General features: G+C 61.8%; 7 protein-coding genes across 7 annotated transcripts; 5 read left to right on the top strand and 2 right to left on the bottom strand.

The window, feature by feature from the left end:
- Window positions 1-1,651: 1,651 nt before the first annotated feature.
- On the top strand, window positions 1,652-3,268 carry VTJ83DRAFT_6064 (uncharacterized protein; the record flags this gene model as incomplete). Its single annotated transcript, XM_071012734.1, has 1 exon — window positions 1,652-3,268. One exon carries the CDS (start codon window positions 1,652-1,654, stop codon window positions 3,266-3,268), a length of 1,617 nt encoding a protein of 538 aa, XP_070865439.1.
- Window positions 3,269-4,317: 1,049 nt separating this feature from the next.
- VTJ83DRAFT_6063 (uncharacterized protein) lies at window positions 4,318-5,292 on the top strand (the record flags this gene model as incomplete). Its single annotated transcript, XM_071012733.1, has 1 exon — window positions 4,318-5,292. One exon carries the CDS (start codon window positions 4,318-4,320, stop codon window positions 5,290-5,292), a length of 975 nt encoding a protein of 324 aa, XP_070865438.1.
- A 562-nt stretch (window positions 5,293-5,854) lies between these two features.
- On the bottom strand, window positions 5,855-9,630 carry VTJ83DRAFT_6062 (uncharacterized protein; the record flags this gene model as incomplete). The annotated part of the gene is made up of 6 exons (XM_071012732.1): window positions 5,855-6,937; window positions 7,145-7,704; window positions 7,794-8,340; window positions 8,417-8,810; window positions 8,863-9,230; window positions 9,346-9,630. The coding sequence occupies 6 exons, from the start codon at window positions 9,628-9,630 to the stop codon at window positions 5,855-5,857; spliced, it is 3,237 nt and encodes a 1,078-aa protein (XP_070865437.1).
- Window positions 9,631-11,842: 2,212 nt separating this feature from the next.
- VTJ83DRAFT_6061 (uncharacterized protein) lies at window positions 11,843-12,533 on the bottom strand (the record flags this gene model as incomplete). The annotated part of the gene is made up of 2 exons (XM_071012731.1): window positions 11,843-12,239; window positions 12,337-12,533. 2 exons carry the CDS (start codon window positions 12,531-12,533, stop codon window positions 11,843-11,845), a joined length of 594 nt encoding a protein of 197 aa, XP_070865436.1.
- A 2,511-nt stretch (window positions 12,534-15,044) lies between these two features.
- Window positions 15,045-17,214, top strand: VTJ83DRAFT_6060 (uncharacterized protein; the record flags this gene model as incomplete). The annotated part of the gene is made up of 3 exons (XM_071012730.1): window positions 15,045-15,218; window positions 15,300-16,173; window positions 16,238-17,214. The coding sequence occupies 3 exons, from the start codon at window positions 15,045-15,047 to the stop codon at window positions 17,212-17,214; spliced, it is 2,025 nt and encodes a 674-aa protein (XP_070865435.1).
- A 592-nt stretch (window positions 17,215-17,806) lies between these two features.
- On the top strand, window positions 17,807-19,159 carry VTJ83DRAFT_6059 (mitochondrial 37S ribosomal protein uS2m; the record flags this gene model as incomplete). Its single annotated transcript, XM_071012728.1, has 3 exons — window positions 17,807-17,837; window positions 17,894-18,767; window positions 18,853-19,159. The coding sequence occupies 3 exons, from the start codon at window positions 17,807-17,809 to the stop codon at window positions 19,157-19,159; spliced, it is 1,212 nt and encodes a 403-aa protein (XP_070865434.1).
- Window positions 19,160-20,071: 912 nt separating this feature from the next.
- On the top strand, window positions 20,072-22,501 carry VTJ83DRAFT_6058 (uncharacterized protein; the record flags this gene model as incomplete). Its single annotated transcript, XM_071012727.1, has 1 exon — window positions 20,072-22,501. One exon carries the CDS (start codon window positions 20,072-20,074, stop codon window positions 22,499-22,501), a length of 2,430 nt encoding a protein of 809 aa, XP_070865433.1.
- Window positions 22,502-22,760: the final 259 nt, after the last annotated feature.

The following is a 22,760-nucleotide window of genomic DNA, read 5'->3' as shown; positions in this document are numbered from 1 at the left end:
AGGGAGAACCCTCTTGCGTAGGGTACCTAGGTAGTCTGGAATATGATGTATAGGAAGTGCAGTCAAAGCTCTTTATCAGGGGACTTATCTCCTTGGGAGCCTTTGCAGCCACAAAGGGAGGTTAAACTGCAGCCATAGGGGGCTTTTCAGTCCTCCGATCCCCCTTTTTTCTCGCATCACTCCTTGTAGCCCTTTTTTTCCTCATCCTTGTGCTGTTCCATGAACCTGGGTGGATGAGAGGATGACGTAACGTTCGGGAGGTCAAGCAGGTAGGTGAGGTGCGGTAAGGCATTTCAATACCTTTCCTTATGTGTCTTGCCCTACCCCCTGTCTTACAGCCACGCGGGCTGTTTTGGGTATATTTCAGCAGCACAGCATAGGTACCAAGTGTCCGGTACCTGACCTGGTGCGTCTTGTTGCTGCGCCTTGGACTTTGGGATGTGGAGCCCCAACGAGAGGCAGGTTATGTACTGTGTACTGTGTATGTATAGGTATACTTAGGTACAGTACCGGCAGTGGGGTTCCTCAGGTCCCTACTTCTACGCAGTAGGTACGACAAGTATTAGCTACTATACTATAGTTAATACAGCCTCCGTTGTTTATTCCATGCATGCCAAGCTGCCTCTCTACACCGCTCTGGCGGCTTCTCTACTGCGTAATAGCGGCCTCGCCGGTAGGGTTCTCTGGTGGAGTAACGTGGCCAATAACCATGTGGTTTTTGGCCATGGCAGGTTTTCCAAAACCGGAAAATCATCCCGACAACGCACGAGGAAAAAGGATGCCCTGGACGTTGCGGGGGCCAAGAAGCCAAAAAGAACGGAAGCACGGACGTTGCATTGGCCGTATCGTCAAGATGACAACAAGACGACAACAAAACACAAAAAAAAAAAAAAAAAAAATCACATGGTTCAACTCGATACAAACCCGCTGAGCAGGGTTTCCATCAAGCGCTCACAGATCCCATGGGAGAGAGGCTCTCTATGGACTGTTGAAAGGCTGCAGATAGGTAATGCTCACCTTGACGAGATCAACACGAAAAGGCGGCATCTTGTTGTTGTGGAAGATGAGGTCATCATCCTGCCTTGGCTAGGCAGCCTTGGTCCAGCGGCCAAAACTTCAGTCTGGCTCTCTTCCCCAAAAACAAGAAGCCCTGTCGGTTCCGTTTGTCTATATGTAGTTAGTGCACCCAGCGGATACTCCGGCGGGTACTCTGGCGGAGAGAAAGGACCGTTTGCCTGCCGGCGCCGCTGGGTTCGGTATCCTTTCTTGAAAGTTTCATCTTGGATCTGTTCCAGTCCTCGGTTCACTAATCTCCGACGGGCTCGCCTGATCTTGTCGGGGTTACAATTTTTTTTTTTTTTTTTCCTTTTCACACCCCTTTCTTCCGCATCGTCCCCTGTCATTTCATCCCATCTGTACCCTGTAACTCGACAGCCAAAGCAGCGTCTTATGGGCAGCGTGGACTGCAAGCTCACCGCCCAATCCCCGTTTGTGCTGCTCGGGGTTGCTGGATTAGTCAAGGGTATGTATTTCAGGCCACCTCCATGTTTCCTCTTCCGTCATGCTGGGTGGCGATCTCACTGGACCGCAGTTCCGTCACGGCCTCTACTTACCTTCGCGATCACGGGCGGTCCTGCTCGAGCCCGCAGCCATGCTCACCGATCAAGAAATTGAACGGGCCAACGCCCAGCTCGCCCAGTTTCGCACAGACGATGAACTTTCCCGCATCCTCGACCAGTATGCCGTCCTCATCGAGAGCTACAAGCGCCTCAAGAGCGACTACGAGGAGGAGCGCGAGGCCCGAGAAAAGTACAAGCGGATGGCCCGGGACCAGGAGCGCAATCCCTTCGTGCTGGTCCTCGTCGACGGCGACGGCTACGTGTTTAAGGACTCTCTGCTCGGCAAGCGCACCGACGGCGGGAGCGAGGCGGCCCAGCTCCTCAACGACGAGGTCAAAGCAAGCCTGCGGCGCCGCGGCCTGGAGCATTGCCAGGTCATGATCCGCATCTATGCCAACGTCCACGGCCTGTCCAAGGCGCTCTCCAAGATGGGCGTCGTGAGCACCGAGAGCCGGTCCATGGCCCCCTTCATCGCCAGCTTCAACCGCTCCTACGGCCTGACCGAGTTTATCGACGCCGGCCAGCTCAAGGAGAACGCCGACTTTAAGCTGCGCGCCCTGCTGCGGCTGTACGCCGAAAACAGTCAGTGCAAGCACATCTACTTTGCGGCTTGCCACGACGTCGGCTATATCTCGGAGCTTACGCCTTACACGGGCCACAGCTCCAGGTTCACTCTTGTCGATGCCCCCGGCGTCCGCTTCCACGATGAGTTTAGGAAGCTCGGCATGGGCATCGAAGAGTTCCGCAACGTCTTTCGCGACACGCCGATCGACACCGCCCTCCCCTACCGGAATGCCGGCGGCGTCAACGGCGTCAACGGCGTCTACGGCGGAGCGTCGACGGAGAAGCCCACGCTCTCGGCGGCCAAGACGGCCGCGTCTGCGAGCAGCTCGGGCAGGAAGGAGGATGAAAAGAAGGGCGAAAAGAAGGACGCAAGGAAAGACGACAAGAAGGCGCCGTGCGTCTTCTACGCGATGGGCAAATGCCGCTACAACACGGAGTGCAGGATGTCCCATGCCAGCCCGCCTTCCGACGCCAACAGCGACGCCGGCCACTCTACGGGCTGGGTGCCGTCGGGTAGCCCGCCGGGTACCCCGACGACCCCGGGGGCCTCGGTAGACGCGCCCGGCCCCCTGGCGAACCTGCCCAGGAAGGTCAACGTCCCACGGGGCTACGTCCCCGTCAACTGCGACGACCACCGGCTCGATTGCTATCTAGAGCCCGTGACCACGGCCGTCGAGACCCGCCTCAGGAAGCGCATCGAGCAGAAGAAGCTGTGCAACGCCTACCACCTGGCCAACTTCTGCGGCTCGGGCGATAGGTGCGAGTTTGACCACGAGCCGCTCGAAGCCGACCTCTTAGCGGCGCTCGAGCGGCTCGCCCGCGCCCACCCGTGCCCGCGCCGCGGCGCCTGCCGGGTCGAAGGTTGCACGCACGGCCATATCTGCCAAAACCTCAAGTGCAGGTATCACGGCGGCAAGGAGTACTGCCGCATTCCCCCTGCCGCCCACTCCGAAATCTACGCGACGGCCCGCTACGCGCCCAGCACCGACAAGCATGGCAAGCCCGTAGGCACCAAGACCAGCGACAGCGGCGTGTCCAGCAGCATGTCCAGCAGCTATGGCGCCGCCTTATACGGATACGATTAGGCTTCGTCGCTATGACGATGCTTCGTTGCCGGGCCCAGGTGTCTCTCGTCATAGCCTGGCTGCCTATCCCGGCGATGTTCAGGCAACACGCACCCTGCCCACTATGTCCCAGAAATCCTTGCCTATCGTCCTAGCCATCGAGGGGTGGTTTTTTTTTTTTTTTTTCAACCTCTCCATGGTGTATTTTTTGGCAGATGGAAATCAGCAAGATGCAGTACAGATATATGTTGTACAGAACATAGGGACGGAGTGTCCGTCCTTGAGAGCTTGTACATATACGCACAATACACACAGCACCTACCTCGGGGTACCTATTTCGGGTACCCAAGGTATACTATAGTAGTTGACCATCAGAATTGATGATACATGGAAACCCTAACCCTTTGTTTGGCCTGCCTGATGTTTCTTAATGCACAGACCACCTGCCTATTTCTGGGAGGCCGCATGGCGTTGGCGCCGCTGATTGGCTGCCTCTCCCTCCCACGTGGGCTCGGCCGGAACGGGGCCGCCACCGGAGCCACCCGCATCGCGCATGCATCGGATCTAGAACCACAACAAGACGTGGCCAGGCCGCCGGGCCTTGTTGTTGTCTCACATGGCGGCTACGGGCCAGGCCCACCACCGGGACCCATTTCACAGCAGGCCGCATCGGTGCTTGATGGACGAGCTGTAGGCCTGTCTGGCCTTTCCTCGGGCCAGCCCAACCTGCGGGCGTGCCGCCATCCCGTCCCTCCCGACTTCCGCCATGTCGGGTCTGCGCGAAACGCCCGGAGCCCACACATGTCCCATCACAGGCCCGGTCGTCAAAGATGAGGTCACCTTGCGTTTCATGTCGCCAGTGTTGTAATTATGTACCCATATTCCAGATAGGACAGCATCTTCGGGCTGTATAAAGAGAGTCACGGCGGAGGAGCTACTCGGCGTGTTTGTTCTGCTTGTCAAGCAAAACGTCCCCCATCTTTTCCACCTCTTGGTGCTTTGTTACCTTTGCAGTCACTTGACCAAAAGATCCATTCCACTCTCGAGCCACCTGCCATTCGCCAGCTAGGATGCATACCGCTCCAACCCCCAAGACCCTCCTCCTCCTCCACCACCTTCTCCTCCTCCCCCTGACCAGCGGGGCCGTCGTCGACTCCGCCCACAGACCCGCCAAGCCGCAGAACCATGCTGGTGCTCTGCAAGCCCGAAACGTCATTGATGACATCGCCGGCGCGTTTGGCAACGTCGCCGCCATGATCCGCGGCCTCGACGGCTGCGTCGCCGGCTGCGCCCGCTACGCCGGCGAGCAGATGGGCTGCAACGGCGATCTCGCCTGCCTGTGCGGCCTCACCGGCGCCGCTCGCGCCAGGAGCGGCAGCAACAACAGCAGCATCAGCGCCGGCGCGAGCACAAGCACAAGCGCAGGCACAAGCACAAGCAGCGCCGACAGCGCGGGCGCCACGACGGACGCGCCCGCCAGCGCCGCCGCCAAGCGCAACGCTGCGCGCGCCACGGCCGGCTTCGACCTGAGCGCCAGCGCGGACGTCTCGTTTGGCTCCCGCCGTCCCGATGACGACAGCGACGACGACGACAACGACGACGACGACGACGATAGCGATGAGGATGAGGACGACCATGACGATCTCCTCCTCGCCGGCAGCAAGGACTCCCCAACCGCCGCCAACGCCCCCGGCCAGGCCTGGGAATCCCAGACCCGCGCCTGCTACGAGTCCAGCCGCGGCCGCTACCTCAACGCGCCCTACGGCTGCATGACCTCCGACGGCGAGTTCCCGGACGAGGACAGGCTGGTGGAGATTTGCCAGGGGTATCAGTCGCTTATGGAAAAGGGAGAAGAGGAAGAGGAAGAGGAGAAGCAGAAGGCCGAGAAGGCGCTGAGGGAGAAGTTTGGGCTTGGCGAGGAGGTGGATGGGGTGGCGAAGAAGGAGAGCAAGAACGCCGCGGGGAGGGCTGCGGCGGGGGATCCTGTGAAGGTAGCGGGGGCGGTGTTTGCGGCGATGGTTGGGTGGGCGGTGTTGATCGGCTAAGGGTGGTTTGGTTTTCGTGGCGGCGATGGGGCCATGATCATGGTGTAAACCTACGTAAAAGGGGGTGGCGGACCGGGTGGACAGTATGGCTGGGGGGTGGCAAACGCAGGATCTCGGGCTCATAGGCGCGTGGTAGGCGTTGGGAGGAAGTCGGTCGTTATAAGCATCTTGATGTCATTTTGAATCTGTGATTACAAAGAGGCATTTCTCTTGGGACTTTTAAGCATTTTACATCTGCTTGTATTCCCATGTCTTGTCAGCCTATAGAGGCGCTACCTGAGGCGTGATAGTCAACCATGTAGATACAATGGGAAACCCCTGATTACCTCCTAGTTTTGCTCCTTTTCGAATCACTGTCCCCTTGAATATACAGTTCCTGCTTTCTCGATACAACCTTGTTGATTCTATGAGTTCTTTTTTTTTTTTTCTTTTCTGTCTGTACATTCTCTACCCTTGTCATTTGTCTATCTTGTTTTTTTTCTTTTTCTGTTCTTCTTTTGTTTCTTTTCCCAACGCCAAACCAAAAGCCAGAAACGCCATCTATCCGACACCCTCCATCTACTTAGCCAACCCGCGGTACCATCCGCAACCACGCTCTCCAATCAGGCCACGGAGGGATAAGGGAAAACAAGAACCAATGAGCCTTGTCTTCGGGGTCCCCGCCGGCCTTCCCGCCGCCATCCGTCCCATCGGCCTGGTGCTGCCCATCGTCTTGCAGCAAAGATATCTTCAGCAGCGCCTGAAGGTTGGAGCAGCGCCGTGTGCGCCGGAGCGGCGGGGCCGGCTGCTCGAGAGGCCCCGGCGCCTGCGACCTCTTGTCGGAGGGCTCCGAGCCCTCCCGGCCGGACTCCCTCAGCAACGCCTGGAGGTCCGAGTGCCCCCGGACTCGCTTCAGGGGCCCCGTCTGCTCCTCGAGCCTCTTGGCCTCCTGCCCCGGGGACTCTCGCAGCAGCGCCCCAGCGCCCCCGGCTTCCTCAACGCTCTCACCGGGACCCACCAGGAACTTTCCCCGGACACGACCCCGCTTCTCCCCGAGCGCTTCCTCGTCCTCCGCATCGCTCCCGTCGCTGACATGGTCGCCCACCACGAAGCCCCCCCTCAGATTCAGCCGCGAAAGGCTCCCCCACACGACGGGCGGCGTCGTCGACGGAGACCCGCCCTGTGCGTCGCCATCCTCCGCCGGTCGCGGCGGCGTGACAAGGTCCCTGATGGCGGGGGGTATCACCAGCAGGTGACTCGCCGCCGCGCGGTCCGCCACCACGCCCGACCCCGCTGGCTGCGCGTCGGTATCAACCGAAGTGAGCCAGGTGTCCCGCCGCTTCGGCGTCGGGAGGACACCCTCCTGATCCTCCTGAGGAGGCAGGCCTGCGGTGGGCGCGCTTGATTGGGGCTGCTCGGGGTGCCCGGGCCGAAGCAGGGGCCGAACCGGCTCCTTTCCCTTGCATCTCCCTTCTTCCTGGTCCCGCTGCTGCTGCTGCTGCTGCTGCTCCCCCCTCCAGAGAACAAGCTCCAACAAGGGGTGTAGCTTGCTCGCCCAGCTCCCCAGGCGGGCGACCAGCCCCGTTTCCAGCTCGAGCCTCCTCAGCAGAGGCTCCAGCAAACCGTTGCTCAACGGCGGGCGCGAGCGGTTTCCCGGCTGCGTCCCCTGAGCAGCTCGAGGGGTCAGAGCTTGCTCCGGCTGCCTCCAAGCGCTGATGCGGACAAAGGGGTCGCCCCATGGGTAATAATGCTCCCCGTTGCTGGTGGTGGTGGGAGTGGTGACGGGGGATGAAGAAGAAGAGGTTGGGGGGGAGGAGGAGGAGGAAGAAAAAGACAAGGAGGGACACGACGAAGCACTGCTGCTGTTACCGACGCAGCAGATCGGAGCGTCCGATCTGCCTTTGCAGGTGTCGCACTTTGGGCCGAAGGGACCCGTGGGCAGCATGGCGGCCGGCGAGCGGAGCGTGGACGGAGCCGGGGCCGGGGACGGGGGCCGGGGGGGCAGGCGCGCTTGGGGAGTCACGGGGGCGGGGGCGAAGGCGTCCACGGCAAAGAGGTTCTCATCCCAATCAAGGTCCAACCGACCATGCTGCACCTCGATGGGAGGCAAGCAGGGGAAGGGCTGCGTGCGTTCCTGCTGCTGCTTTTGCCGCTGCTGCGGCCTTTGCTGCCGCTCGGGGCTCTGGCGTTCCAGGTCCGCAAGATGGCCAAGCTCCACGGCTGCGCCGTTGCCAGGACCGGACGGCACGCCACGAGCTGCAGACGCACCCGCCGAGGGGCCACCCGGTCCGTGATCGCCACGGCCGCCCTCGAGGACAAACCTGGTGTCGATGGCCTTGTCCATGGTGCTGTGGCGGATCGCCAGACAGACGAGCATCGCAGCAATCGCAGCTCCGGTGATGGTCCAGAAGACGCCGTGGAAACCGGCAAGGTCTGTTCATGGCACGTTAGCGATGCGTCACACGGTCGGCGTCATATAGGGGGGGGGGGGGGGGGGGGGAGATGCGATGGGATGCACCTACAAGCCTCGACAGCAGCAAGCCGCTCCGGATCGTCAGGTGCCAGAAGCACCATCCGCCGGACGTAGGCCTCCGAGTCCCTGGCAATTTCCTCCGACAGCCCGAGCTCCTTCAGCTTGCTGCGCATGACGTTTTGAAAGACGGTTCCGCCGACAGCGACGCCGACGGACATGCCGAGGGTGCGCATGAAGGCGTACATGGCGGCAGCACGTCCAGAATCCTCGACGCGGCTGACGGCCTGGATGCCGACGTTGATGCTAGTGAGCAGCATGCCATGGCCGATGCCAAAGACGGCCAGGATGACGGCCCAGACCGGGGTCTTGACGTCGGCATCAAACATGACCAGCAGGCCGCAGGCAACGGCGGTCACGGGCCAGCCGCTCCAGATGGCCCACCGGTAACGGCCAAAGCGCGTCGTCAGGAGCGAGATGACGATGCTCCCGGGGAGGAGGAAGCACGTGACGGGAAAGATGTCGAGGCCGGACTGCGTCGGGCCGGCAGACCTGACGGCGGTGAAGTAGAAGGGGATGTAGTACAGGGCGCAGAAGAGCTGCGACGCGGTTAGGTAGGCAGGGGATACATGGCATCACGGCCATGCGGTATTATGAAACAGGGGGACCGCTCACAATGAAGCCCTGGAACAGAGCGGCCACGTAGGTGGCCAAAGCGGACAGCGACGTGAACAGCGAGGGGCGCAGGAACGGCTCGCATGCGCTCCCGTAAACCTCCCACACGAGGGCCACGATGATGCTGAGCACGCCGGCCACGATGGGGGTGATGGCCTCGCCGCTGCTCCACTCGTACTGGATGCCGCCCCAGGAGATGCCAATCAGGAAGCTGGTAAGGCCGCCGATGAAGAAGATGCCGCCGACCCAGTCGATGCGCCGGAGCTTGCTGGCGAGCGACGTCTTGACCGTGCTCAGCCTGACGTAGATGGGGACCAGGAGCAGCCCGAGAGCGCAAAAGGGGAACTGGCGACGCGTTAGCGGGCGGAACGCAGCCCAGGTCGACGGGGAGGGGCTGGCTCGCATTGATGTAGAAGCACCAGCTCCAGACGGCGCGTTCGACGAACAGGCCGCCGATGAGCGGGCCGAGCACGCTACCCAGGGCCCATGCGGCGAGCACGAATGAAAAGTACTTGGGCCTCTGTCTCAGGGGGATGATGTCGGAGTAGATGACCTGGCCGAGGGTGATGATGCCGCCGCCGCCGATGCCCTGAATGGAGCGGCCGACGAAGAAGACGGTAAAGTTCTTGGCGACAGGGGCACAGAGGAGAGTGCCGAGGGTGAAGAAGAGCAGCGACGAGATGAGCATCTCCCGGCGGCCGAAGATGTCGGACAGAGCGGCGATGAAGGGCTGGCACACGGCGCAGGAGAGGAGGTATGACGTGCCGGCCCAGAAGGCATCGGTGGAGCTGCCGCCCAGGTCTTGGGCGAGGGTCTGGGATGCAACGGTGAGCCATAGGAGGACAAGCTTGGATCCGTTGAGGCTCAACGGGCCGTGAATCCTCGCTTGAAAGGAAGACGGAATGTGCAGAGGGGATGAGGTGACGTACCGGCAAGACCGAGACCAGGATGGTGGCATCGAGGGCCACCATAAGCGAGATCAGCGCGAGGGTGAGCATGACGGCATACTCCATCTTGCCAGGCTTCCGCTTCTCGGGAGATTCATGCTCAACAGGAAGACTCGCGAGGCTCGTGGGCCGCAGGGTGGTTGCGGCGCTACCCGCTGCGCTGGTGCGATCCGCCTCCTGGCGGGCATTCGGCCGACCCTCAGGGGTCCCGTCCTTGGCCCAGGCGGAGCCAACGACTGCGTCCGGAGCTGTGACAGACGACGACATCTTGGATAATCGCTATAGACGATGACGAATTGGTGGGTGGTAGTGGGTGGTGGGTGGTCGTTAATGACGGTGGCTAGGACAGTGATGGCCGAAAGCGTGGCTTGGTGGCTCGAGGTGCTGCTTGATAGACCGATGGGGTGAGTTAATGATTCAAGATCTGGTGTGTGAAGCCTGATAGCGAAAGGTGTGACTCGATGGTCAATGATGATGATGTCAATGATATGTTTGGTGAAGCTTTGATCAACGCGTAGAGGAGATGTCCGTGATGATAGATCGGTCTGATGGGTTGTTCGTACGGGCGATGAAGCAAGGCGGTTCCTTAGGTGGACGACAAACCACCGGCTACAGCGCTCAAAAGGTGGCCGAAATAGATATACCCGTAGCACTCGGACCACGAACGCGTGGTCTCCTCCGTGCTAGGAGTGGGTCGGCCACGATCGCCCTCCGTGCGACAAGAGAATGGGCTTGCGCGGACATGACTACTTGGCGGCTGTCTGTGTGCATAGTAGTTGACTGCATGTTGACGAATGTCTACGAGTCAAGATCCTGACCCGAGGCGCCCTACCTCGGCCGCAAATGCACGGGCGGAGCGGGTCCGGCCCTCCGGGCACCGGCAGACGTTGCATCCGGCCGGCGGCTCTACCGAGAAAGTGGGTCCCCTGGCCAAGCCAAGCTGCTGGAGCCCGGCGCCGTTACGGCAAAGTGGGTCATCCGGCTGGTCCCCCCCCCCCCCCCCCCTGAACCGAACGCCACGGGCACCGAGCAGAGATGACAGAACTCGACGCTTGTTCCTCCTGGCTCCATGGTCTCTGCGTGCTTCGAGAGCATGATTGACTCACTGTTCATGGCGTGCCGCAAACTGACACCATTTGTCACCCGTGCGGAAATGCACCGCACAGCTCGCTAACTTCCTCTCCAACTACACAATATGCTCAGGCCTTCATAGTAGGAAATAGGTATCGAGTTGGCAATGAGAGTGCCTGGATGCTGCAAGACCGACAGAAACATGAGTCAGCGGAAAAGATAGAGCGAACCCGACAAGCTCGACCAGGTGTTGTTTGATCTACAACGTTCACGAAACGCTGCCTCGTCGAAATGGTGCCAAGTCCCGTCCTCGGCCGTCACGAATGCAGTGATTCCAGCACAATCAACTCGGCTCATTCAATCAATACGTCGAGCTTCGCATGCTGAGCTTGACAATATCATCCTAACGCATAGAGTCTCAACTCTCGACCGTCCCTGCCAAGCGAAGCCCCTTTTTACGACTCCAAATCAACAATCTTGGTGATTCGCCGAAGCCGGAACGGGGCAGCCGTTGTAACAGCAGAGGGTGGCCATAGGGGAGGTATATTGGCAGCGATGCATGGTTCCGCTTGGTAGATCGAGGTGGCTTCGATGGTACCCATCAACCAGCCTTCATGTCGTGAAGCTCAATGACGCGGCAGAGGATGAATAAAACGAAATGATACACTGTAACGATACGTAGGCAGGCCCAGGACAGCCATGATCCCCTGTGCCAGAATCTCATCGCAAGCCTGCGCCACCAGGGAAAACAGCCGTCAACATGAGAACAGCAAGCTCTAGCCCACGTCGCATCGAAACGAAGCACCCGCATTCTCAGCGGGCGATCCAAGAGCGAGCACCCAGGATCAAAGCATAGGCCGTACGATGATAAACAGCAACCCGCAAGCCATGACGAATATATCAACCCAGAACAAAGAAACGAAGAATGTGCGCTGAGGCCCCATGAAACCCCACCGTCCCAACCCAACCCGATCCAGCCCAAAACCCGACCGACGCATCCCAACACCTACCCAGCGATGACGATAACAACGAAACATCACGACCCGACCCGACCCGACCCGATCCGATCCGATTCGACCAACTTCCCTCTTCCCGACCCAAGCCATCCAAACGCAAGGTGTAAGTACGAAGGTACATGGATGCAGTGTAGTGTGCAGCCAGGCACCCACAGGCCTGCTGCAGAAAAAGAAAAACTCCGGATGCAAATGCAAGGCTTCCACCCGCCGTTCCCGGCCGATGGGATAAGCGTATATGGTTCAGACAGCGCATCGCTCTGCTCCAGGCGAAATGGTTCGTAACTCGTTCCTCGGCGTCATCGTCGTTCGCGTTTTTTCCTCTTTTTGGCGTTCTGTTTGTGGTTTCCGATCATTCGTTTCATAGTCGCTCCCATCATCCATTCATTCATATCTCATCGCCCGCCGTCCTCCGTCATCGGGCCCCTCCCCAGCGGCGAAGGCTGGTGGCCCTCCTTCCTTGGCCAAGCATGCGTCGACCCGTTGTTCGATCCTACCGAGGAGGCGTCGTCAAACGGGCCGCGCTGCCTCCCGCGGCCGCCGCCGTTGGGATGCTTCGGCTCGGCACCGCCGTGGAGCGGGTCGCGCGACCGCGGGCGGCTGCCGTAGCCCATGGTCGAGCCGCTGTCGGTCAGGTCGTCGTCGGCGGGGGGCTTGCCCGATGCCGGCAGTTCGTCGAGGCCGTAGTCGGCGCGGCGGAACCGGTCCTCAAGGTCTTCGCGATTGTCACGCTTGGTTTTGCGGATGTGGAGGAAGATGAGGACGGTGCCGGTTACGACAAGAAGGAGGCCGCTGCGGGTGGGTCTGGTGAGTCCATAGGAACGGGGAGCGCAGGAAAGCAAAACAAAAACAAACAAAAAAAAAAAAAGGGTTGGGCGACGGCACTCACACCACGGTCCCGACAACGATCCACGTGGTTTGCACCGACGAGACGCTCGGCTTTTCGCAGAGGTCAATTCCAGGCTGGGGATGGCACTCGTCTTCGCGGCGCAGAAGCATGCGAGCGACGTGCTGCCGGATGGTGGTTGCGAACAAGGGGCCGTGGACGGCGAGGCCGGCCTCGGCGGATTCTGGCAGTATCGCCATGGCTCTTGAGCGTGGGTCGTGGTGGTGGAAGACGTCGATTCCGTGTTGGTTTGCGCAGCGACCAGGCAGGATTCGTCGCGGTGCCCGGGTCGTCCTCCCAGACACGTTGTGTTCAATCCAAGTTGGTTTGGTTCCCGGTGGGTAGGGTCGGTCGATGGCTGGGAAAAGAGTTGGCCAGGAGGGAGAGGGCGGCGGCGGCTTGGGCACGAAACGGGAGAGCGAGAGCAAGCGGTTGCGCGCGGGCAGATTGCGGGGGGTTCGCGCTGTTTGAGGAGGCTGTGTTGTGCGTGCGGTTGGGTCGGAGCGCCGGAATGCCGGGGGTGTTGCAAGTCGCTGGGGCCTGGAACGCAAACGCGGTTCGAGCTGGCTGACGAGTCGGTTTTTGTTCGTTGACCTCGCACTGTCGGTACCTGAGAAGGGTCAGGTAAATCTGCGGTCGAGACGGGGGATCCAGGGTCCAAGAGGTGCTGTATTTTCTGTTGCCGGGCCAAAGGGCCGATTGAAAAGGATTTGTACTATAACTACGTACCTAGGTACCTAGGTACCTAGGATGGGGGCCGACGGAGGGCCGGGGCGATTGGGGCTGTGTGAAGCAGGATAGGAGCAGGGTAGGATCCCGTTGCAGGCGTTCCAGCCCGGTCCTGGAATTCCATGACGGAAACCGGTTTGACAAGGTCAGCCCGGGTGTGACGTACCGGCGGTATCGTACGGTGGTACCTTACATAGTACATGTCGCAGTTCGGTGGAGGCAGGCGATTAGCGTCGACGGGATTGGAAAGGGGCATGCAGCGCGCAGGGACACACGTTCCACAACATTGGTCCGAGGCCCCACAGGCTCCAGGCACACTTGGCAACGGTGCGTCCCAACTGTCGCACGCGGGCATCCAATTGTGTCAAGGGACAGCCGCCCCGCCCCAGGAAGCGATCCGTTCTCGTTGGCGCCCGAGGCGGTTTCGCCTTGCCTTCCAGGGCCGGGAGGAAGACGCGCGCTCGATGCCTGCAGTCAGCTGAAAATGTGCTTCAAGCGATTGGCAGGCCGTGCCGGTCTGTTCCTTTCCCGTGCCACGAGGAGCCGCATCCCGGTCGTGCAGCAACGAAGCGTGGACGCCGCGAAACCAAACGGCTGACGGGAGCGGCCCCGTCGAAAAATAGGAACGGAGGTGTCATGCCTAGGTAGGGAGGTGATCACAAAGTGGTGTAGTGTAGTAGTGTACGGAGTACGCCGTACATAGTCCCCTGTAATACATATTGCCCCCTTGGGTCGCTGTCGCCGAGAAAACAGGATGGTGGCATGATGTGCAACCGGCAGGGTGTTGGTTGTCCTCGACTTGAATGTCTCTTTGTCCGACGTTGTCATGCCCAACACGGCTAATGATCCGGGGGGCACGCACCTTGGAAGGGACCCAAAAGCGTTGGACCAATGCTCGGCCAAAAATCCAGGCAGTCCGTCCGTGGTGTCCATGTGCGACGGCGTGGTGCAGGCGCGGCAGGGCACTCCAGGATGCAGACGTTGTCAAGCCACAACACTCAACCCCAGCCCGAGCCCAGCCGTGTGTGGCTGCTCTGGCCGGGTCAGGATGCCGTGCCGTGTGCTACTATACAGAGCCGCTTCTCTGCGATCTCGCGTGGCACACACCTCCATCAGCCTGGCCACAGCGGATCAGGAAAGAGGCAAGACATTGCTGATAGCGGACGGCGGTGGGACGACCAAGCGAGCGAGGCCATCGTTCCCATCGTCCTCTTGCTGAAGTAGCAGGGAAGCCGCCCAAAAAAGAAAAGGAAAAAAAAGAAAAAAAAACCTCTGCTCTGTGTCCATGATGCACGAATGTACTATATGGTCTATGTGTAACTAGCTGTATGTAGGAAAAGAGACGGGAGCATGGGGGAGATGGCAATAGGTAACTCGACGTTCCATTGGGGACGGGAGACATACATGGCCTAAGGGGCGAGGCACCTATGCATTGACAGCCTCCCCGGGCGTGGCCGGATCAGCAGGGAATGGACGTTGAAAGTCCAAGTTTTGCCTTGCAGCTCCAGCTTCCAAGATTCTTCTGTTGTACTACCACAGTACCTTAGTTATACACTGCCCACCAAGGTGCGTGCTCGTGACTGCCCAGACTGCCCAGATTGCCCAGACTGCCAAGGCTTGTTGAAGAGGTTCATGGAAACCTGGAAATCACCTCTGCCACAATCGTCAACCCCACCACCTGCAATTGGCCCGTGCCCTGCCTTCTCACACCCGACCCTAACCCGCGGGCCACTGCGCCCCCCCCCCCCCCCCCCCAAAGCCCGAGAATTCCCAGGCCGTCTCCTGATGCATCGCCTCATTGGCCGCTCATCGGGCAGCTTCATGACCGGCTCCAGCCTGCTGCTGCGCGAAAACTCGGCGACGGTGCACCCGGCGGCCACCACCCATTTTCGTCCTTTTGCCCAAACACCCTCCAGACCGGCGGTGACCGTCGTTGAATCCTGAAAAGCAACCAACCAACCAGAGCAGCCAACACCGCCACCATGTCCAACAACGCCGGGACCCTGCGTGGCACGCCGAGTCGCAGCGGTCGGGGCGCCGTTCCCTTCACCAGCCCCGGCGCTTCGGGAATCCCCCGCCCCGTTACCGACGGAGGCAGCGAGGTCGGCACCTCGGCCGTCAGCGCCAGTCGCCAGAAGCAGTCCAAGAGGGATGAGGTGCGTCGACTCCCTGCAGGCCCGAGAACGCTTGACGAACCCCTCCTCCCCTCCCCTCCCCCCGCTAACCCCCTCCCTCAGGCCATCCGCCGCAAGATGGAGAGCGACCTCTCCAAGAAGAAGCACCTCACCAGCCGCGCCCGCCAGTCCCGCAAGGCCCCTCCCGGAACCGTGCTGGCGCTCAAGCCGAGCCAGGCCCTCCAGATCAAGCCGCAGACCACGGTCGCCGAGGCCGCCCAGCTCATGGCGGCCAAGCGCGAGGACTGCGTGCTCGTCACGGACGATGACGACCGCATCGCCGGCATCTTCACGGCCAAGGACCTCGCCTTCCGCGTCGTCGGCGCCGGCCTCAAGCCGACCAACGTCACCATCGCCGAGATCATGACCAAGAACCCGCTGTGCGCCCGCACCGACACGAGCGCCACCGACGCCCTGGATCTCATGGTGCGCAAGGGCTTCCGCCACCTGCCCGTCATGGACGAGAACCAGGACATCTCGGGCGTGCTCGACATCACAAAGTGCTTCTACGACGCCATGGAGAAGCTCGAGCGCGCCTACGCCTCGTCGCGCCGCCTCTACGACGCCCTCGAGGGCGTCCAGTCCGAGCTCGGTGCCACCCAGCCCCAGCAGATCATCCAGTACGTCGAGGCCTTGCGCGTCAAGATGTCGGGCCCCACCCTCGAGTCGGTCCTCGACGGCCGCCCGCCCACCACGGTGAGCGTGCGCACCTCGGTCCGGGAGGCGGCCCAGTTGATGAAGGAGAACCACACCACCGCCGTGCTCGTCCAGGACCAGGGCGCCATCACGGGCATCTTCACCAGCAAGGACGTGGTCCTGCGCGTCATTGCGCCGGGCCTCGACCCGTCGACCTGCAGCGTCGTCCGCGTCATGACCCCGCACCCGGACCTCGCGCCCGTCGACATGAGCATCCAGGCGGCCCTGCGCAAGATGCATGGTACGTTCGGCTCCCGGCCGGCCAGGCCTCCGCGGCAAAGCCTTTGCCAGCTAACGCCTCCCAGATGGCCACTACCTCAACCTCCCCGTCATGAACGATAGCGGCGAGATCGTCGGCATGGTGGACGTGCTCAAGCTCACCTACGCCACCCTCGAGCAGATCAACTCGATGAACAACACGGACAGCGAAGGCCCCGCGTGGAACAAGTTCTGGCTTTCCCTGGACCACGAGACCGAGTCCATGGTCTCGGGCGACGGGTCGCTGCACCACACCCACCACACCCGCTCCATGGTCTCCCCCGACATCACCCGCAGCGACCGCCACGCCATCGACAGCGTCGCGCCCGGCGACTCGGCCAGCCACGCGGGCATGGACTCTCCCCCCCACAGCGCCATCGGCCACCACTCGGGCCTCCCGCCCGCCGAGACCCCCTTCGCCTTCAAGTTCAAGGCCCCCAGCGGCCGCGTGCATCGCCTGCAGGTCATCGCCGCCCACGGCATCGGCGAGTTCGTGGCCAACGTGGCCGCCAAGCTGGGCTCCGAGGCCGACGCCATCGGCGGCGCCCCGACCGCCGAGGACGGCAAGCTCTCGGCCACCGGCTTCGCCCTGTCGTACCTCGACGACGAGGGCGACTCGGTCTCCATCACCACCGACCAGGACCTGCTCGAGGCCATCATGCTCGCCCGCCAGCGCCACCGCGACAAGGTCGACCTGTTCGTCCACGATCCCAAGGACCCGCCCGTCCCCGCCGGCGCCCGGGCCGTCCACAACCCTACCCCGCCCGCGTCCTCGGTCGTGCGGGAGCGGAGGAAGCATTCGGTGCACGATTACGAGGACGACGAGGACGAAGACGCCGATTACTCCGACGGCGAGGAGAGCTACGTCCGCCGCCGCCACGGGCGTACCCGCACCGCCCACCACCAGGCCGCCGACCAGATCATCGCTGGCGTGCCGAACGAGCTGTTGCTGCCGGGCGCCATTGCGTTCCTTGCCGTGGCGATCGTGGGCGTGTTTACCATTTCGAGGCTCTCGAGCCGGTAGTTGGGGTGGAAGAGGGGGGGAGAGAAGGAGGGGGGGAGGGGGTGGAGGGCTGTCGCGCCGGTTGTCGCGGCGAGCTGGGTGGATGGTGAAGTACGTAGCGCTACGGGCCTGGATCGCCAGCTTTATCAGAGATGTTTTTGCGTCTTGTGCGGAAAGGATGGACGGAGGAGGCGGGAAAGACCAAGACCAGCAAGGTGCGTTTGTTGTGGACGGCGTGCCCGTTCCGTATTGATAAACAAGAAAAAGACATTCTACCGATCCTCAGGCGGATCCTACGTCGCTCTTTCAATATCCAACCAATAGGCCTTTTTTCTTCTTCTTCTTGATCACCTCGCATCACCATCCCATCTTTTGTAAATTCTTCCATCTCCTTGCAGTCGGAGGTACCTCTGCCGTGTCCCAGTCCGGTGTGCCGTCGTGGCGGGCGTCCCTGGCGAACGGTGAGTGCGGGGCCGAATCGGGTTCCGAAGGTGGGTCTCCCCCCCGGCCGACGCACGGACCCATGGCTCGACCAACACTCAAGAAAAGTTCCGCGGGCTCATGCTTTTCAAAAGCTTTCGACGGCAACGACGCTGACGCCCACCGCTCCACCATGATCGTCAGGAATTCCATGATACGGCACGGTAAGCTTCGCTACCTCTCCGCCTTTTCCCCGATCCCGCCATTGACCGTGCAGCAGGCCGTCGGGCCGTCGCCGCGCCCGCGTCGCAATCATGCCTCCGCAGCCTGAGCAGCTCGACCCCGCGACCCGCCGCGCCATGGCAAACGGGTCCCGCCACCGCCGTCGCTGAACCCCCCGCCGAGCTTGCCTCTGCCCCAACACAAACATCCGCCCACTCCCAGTCCTTCGCCCTCGCCCAAGCCGCCGCCCGCAAGGCCGGCCTCGCCGCCATCCCGAGCAACCACGCCGAGTACGAGCGCCAGCGCTCCCTGACCCGCCCGCTCGGCTCCCGCGTCACCTCCCGCTACCACCCGGACCAGGACCTCGTCAACCCCCCCCACGACGTGACCCTGGAGATGCTCATGGCCGCCCAGTCGCACATGGGCCACCACGTCGGCCAGTGGAACCCCGCGAACCAGCGGTACATTTACGGCGAGCGGGCGGGGATCCACATCATCTCGCTCGAGACCACGGCGGCGCACCTGCGGCGGGCGGCGCGGGTCGTGGAGGAGGTGGCGTACCACGGGGGCCTGATCCTGTTCGTCGGCACGCGCAAGGGCCAGATGCCCGCCGTGGTGCGCGCCGCCGAGCTCGCGGGCGGGTGCCACCTGTACCAGAAGTGGGTGCCGGGCGGCATCACGAACCGCGACGTGATCCTGGCCAACGGGCGGCTCAAGGTGGTGGACGAGCGGGACCGGGAGCTGCCGGGGTTCGAGGCGCACCTGCGCGACTGCAGGCCGGTGGTGCCGGACCTGGTGGTGTGCCTGAACCCCGTCGAGAACTACCCGCTGCTGCACGAGTGCGGGCTGGCCGGCATTCCGACCATCGGCGTCATCGACACGGATGCGGATCCCACGTGGGTGACGTACCAGATCCCGGCCAACGATGACAGGTGAGTTGTTTTTTTTTTTTTTTTTTCTTTTTTTTTTTCACCTGGCCTGGCGAACCGACGGCTAAACGACGCCCGCTCATCACAGTCTCCGCTGCATCACCCTCATCGCCGGCATGCTTGGCCGGGCGGGCGAGCGCGGCCAGGCCAGGCGGTTGGCCGACGCCAACGACGGCATCTGCACGTGGGAGACGCCGCGTGAGATTGCCACCTTCATTCGCAGGGAGGCCAAGGAGAGGGCCCGCGAGAAGGAGGCGGCCCTCCAGGAAGCCGCCGAGCAGGGTCTGCTCGACGATAAGCCCCTGACGCGCGAGCAGTTCCTCAGCGACGAGGAGCTGCTGAGCGAGATGACGGACCCGCCGATTGCGCCGAACCCTTCTTCCCCGGAGGCGTGAGGGTTGCATGGCTGAGGAGTTTTTGTTGTATTATAGTGTACTTGGCGCAATAGACATGATGGTCTTTCTAGTCGAGGCCTTTGCTATCCAATGGACACAACAAAATACCCATCCACCCTACCTTGTGGATTCCACTTCGTTTCACCGACCTACCACCCTATATAGGCATTGAATGGTTTGGTTACCTTGTGTCGCTGGTGTTGTTCTCTTTTTTTTTTTCTCTCCTTCTCTTTTTGTTTTGTTCCTTTGTTGTTACGGCCCCTGGAAGCTTGACACTAATATAGTACAGTCCCTCAAGGTCTTCCCGGTGGCTGTCAGCTGCCACCAGCTGACCATGACCCTCCGCCCGCGGGATCAGATGATCCAGCCCAGACCCGCCTGCCCCCCCTGAGTTTTCCTTTTCCCTCAGCACAAACCATCACCACGAACTTTTCAGCACAGCAACGCATTCCTGTCACGTCACGGCGTGCCCAAGCCGCTGCCCCGATCGCGCGAGCTGGTCGGATTCCCCGAATTGGGTATTCCTGAAACAGTCCCCCTTGTCGGGTACCGGACCCGTGCAACCCCCGTTCCCTGGCGGTCTTGTGGTATTTCCCTCCAAGGTCCGGGTCAAGAAACCACCTGGCCTGGCCTCAAGGCTCTTGACGCTATTTCTTTTGGGATTCGAGGTACGGCCTACGTCGAATCCAGCTCGGTGCAGGGTGCTTCCAAAAAAGAAGGACTTGCAGACCGTTTGGGAATGCAACGGCTAATGGGTTCCCCGGCAGGGACTGTGCTTGCTGGTTGGTCTCTGTGCCCGGGTTCGTGAGCATCGTGTGTCAAAAAAGACGCGGCGGGATCCAGTTGGCTTGAGTGAAGGGGAGGGGAGACCCCGGAGAGCTTCTCGGTTTCCCGAAGTGAGTCGTCGCCAAGATGCCGGCCATTTTGGACGATCCGACAGCCCCAACCATCTACCGCGTCTCCGGAGATGCTCCGTTCCCCGATCCCGCGAACCCCTCCGTGCCGCCCGCCATCACCCCTCGCCATGTGACGCTCCGCGACCGCCAAACGGTCGCCACCGTGGTGCCCTTCGCTTCTCGCCACCAGGTGCCCGAGTCTCTGTTGGCCTACCTGTGCGAGCAGTTCAACAAGGAGATCGAGGGCGGCGATACGTACCCCATGATGGACCCCATGTCCCTCGACAAGTTCGCCTCGTACTGGTTCCAGAACTTTGGCGGCATCATGCTGCTGGGCCACATTGAGAGCGCCGCCGACGTTGTCGAGGGAAAGGACTGGTCCAAGGAGTGCCTGGGCACCTTTTACATCAAGCCAAACTACCCAGGTCGGAGCAGCCACGTTTGCAACGCCGGCTTCATCGTCACCGACGCCTCGCGCAACCGCGGCGTGGGCCGCCTCATGGGCGAGACGTACCTCGACTGGGCCCCCAAGCTCGGCTACAAGTACTCCGTCTTCAACCTGGTCTACGAGACCAACGTGGCCTCGTGCAAGCTCTGGGACGGCCTCGGCTTCAAGCGAATCGGCCGCGTCAAGGGCGCCGGGAACCTCAAGAGCCACCCCGACCGACTGGTCGATGCCATCATTTACGGACGCGACCTGGGCGACACGCCCGGCGGCCCCGGCAGCGAGGAACTTGTGAGTGAAGAGCGTTTCGACAAGATCAAGTTCTACCTCAAGACCGGCCGGTATCCCAACGGCGCTGACCGAGCCGAGAAAAGCAGGCTGCGTAGCGCTGCCACCCACTACAAGCTGCTGGACGGCGACATCCTGATGCTCAAGGACAAGGAGGTCATCTCGGACCCTCAGCGCCAGTACGAAATCGCCCGCGGCGTCCACAACCAGGCTCACGGGGGCATCAACAAGACCACCGCCACCATCGCCGAGCGCTATCACTGGAGCCGCATCAAGGAGACCGTTTCGGACGTCATCCGGAACTGCGCCGAGTGCAAGGACACCAACAAAACAAGCTCTCATGCTCCCACGCCCTCGCCGGCCGGAGGCGGGAACTGCCTGAAGCGCCCCAACCCGAGCGCCTCGGCCTCGGCCTCCAAGCGGGCCTCGCCGAGCCCTTCGACGAGCACCGCCATCGACCTGTCCGCAGAAACGCCACGCCCGCCCATGTCGCACCCGGCTCACCTGTCGCCCTTCAACGTCGTCACTCCCCACCACACGTTTGCCGACCCGACCGCCATCTCTCTCCTGTCGTCACCCGCCCACCATCATCACCCTCTCTCGTCCACCACCGGCACCGCCCTGCCCGGCCGCGACGCCTTGTCGCATGGCACACACAGCCCCATGCTCCAGGACACATCCCACGGCCCGTACCATGCATCCCCGGCCCACGCCACGACGCTCCCGACGCTCAACCCCACCATGCCCACCATCCAAGACTACCAGCCCATCGACCCGGCCATCATCGCTCAGTCGTCCGGAGACGCCTCGCATCTGCATCCTCACCACCATCACCCAGTCTACCCGTTCTCCCATCCGTCGCCGCCGCCGCCGGCCCCGCCAGACCACCACCAAGACCCGCACCACCCTCCTCCGCATCGGCATTCCCTCGGGGCAACCCATGAAGCGGAGGACGCCGAGGCGGAGGCCTTTCGAGCCTTGATCAACGCGGCGGGGACGGATGATGAGAATGAAGATCCTGCCGTCAGCGTCGGCACGGGACTCGGCTCCCACGACGCGCATCATCATGGCCACATGCACGAGCAGCATCCCGCCGAAATGGGCCACGGAGAGGGGCAACAGCACACGCCGCGGCCCAAGGGCCACCGAACGGGTCGCTCATCACGGCTATCCTCCCAGTTACGACACCCGACCGCTGTCGACGACCCCGACCCCGACCCCGACCCCGACCCCGACCCATCGGCCGTCGAGCGCGATCTCGAGATGCTGATCGACCCACGCCACGTCGCGTACGACGAGCCGCCAGATGCGCAAGCCAACCCCCATCAGCAGCACCAGCAGCACCATGACGACGGCTCGTCGCACGGGAAGCCCGGAGGAGAGGCTCCCCCCTCTTCGACCGCCGCCGGCATGCATGTTGTCAAAACGGGCAAGTACTGCGCAGCGACGGAATCGGAGGATCCGTACGCCGATTTGAAGCCGCCGCCGGGCCGGGAGAATGGAGATGTAGAGATGGACGGCGCAGCGGCGGACAAGGACCCCGGCGGGAGGATGGATCTGCTGTTTTACCCGCCACCACCACCACCGCCGCCGCCGCCGCCGCCGCCGCCTCCGCAGCCGGCAGATGCGGAGCTTGTGTCCCCGGCAGGCGGGATCCCGGCGGGCCAGCAGGCTTTGGACGACGGCGTGGAGATGGGAGGATGCGGCCGGTGATGGATGGCGGCTGGTAACCTTGGAGTAACAATACGGATGCATGGCCGAGCCACAGCTGGGTTGTGATGCCACGACGTGGACTAGCAAGCAAATTCATTTCTAAGCTGAGCACTAGTAGTTCCCTTCTTCTCCCGGGTGGTTTGTCGGTTGTCATGCTCGACTTCGTATGGCTCCTGGGCAGGACGACCTTTGTCCAACGTAAGCAACGACTTGGAAATGTAAACACCTTTTCGTTGGCAATAGCACGATCCCAAGTTGG

The sequence above is a fragment of the Remersonia thermophila genome, chromosome 5 (assembly GCF_042764415.1).
Source record: "Remersonia thermophila strain ATCC 22073 chromosome 5, whole genome shotgun sequence".
Classification (NCBI taxonomy): domain Eukaryota; kingdom Fungi; phylum Ascomycota; class Sordariomycetes; order Sordariales; family Chaetomiaceae; genus Remersonia; species Remersonia thermophila.
The sequence above is the reverse complement of the archived record's forward strand: the minus strand, read 5'-3'. Positions and strand labels throughout refer to the sequence as shown.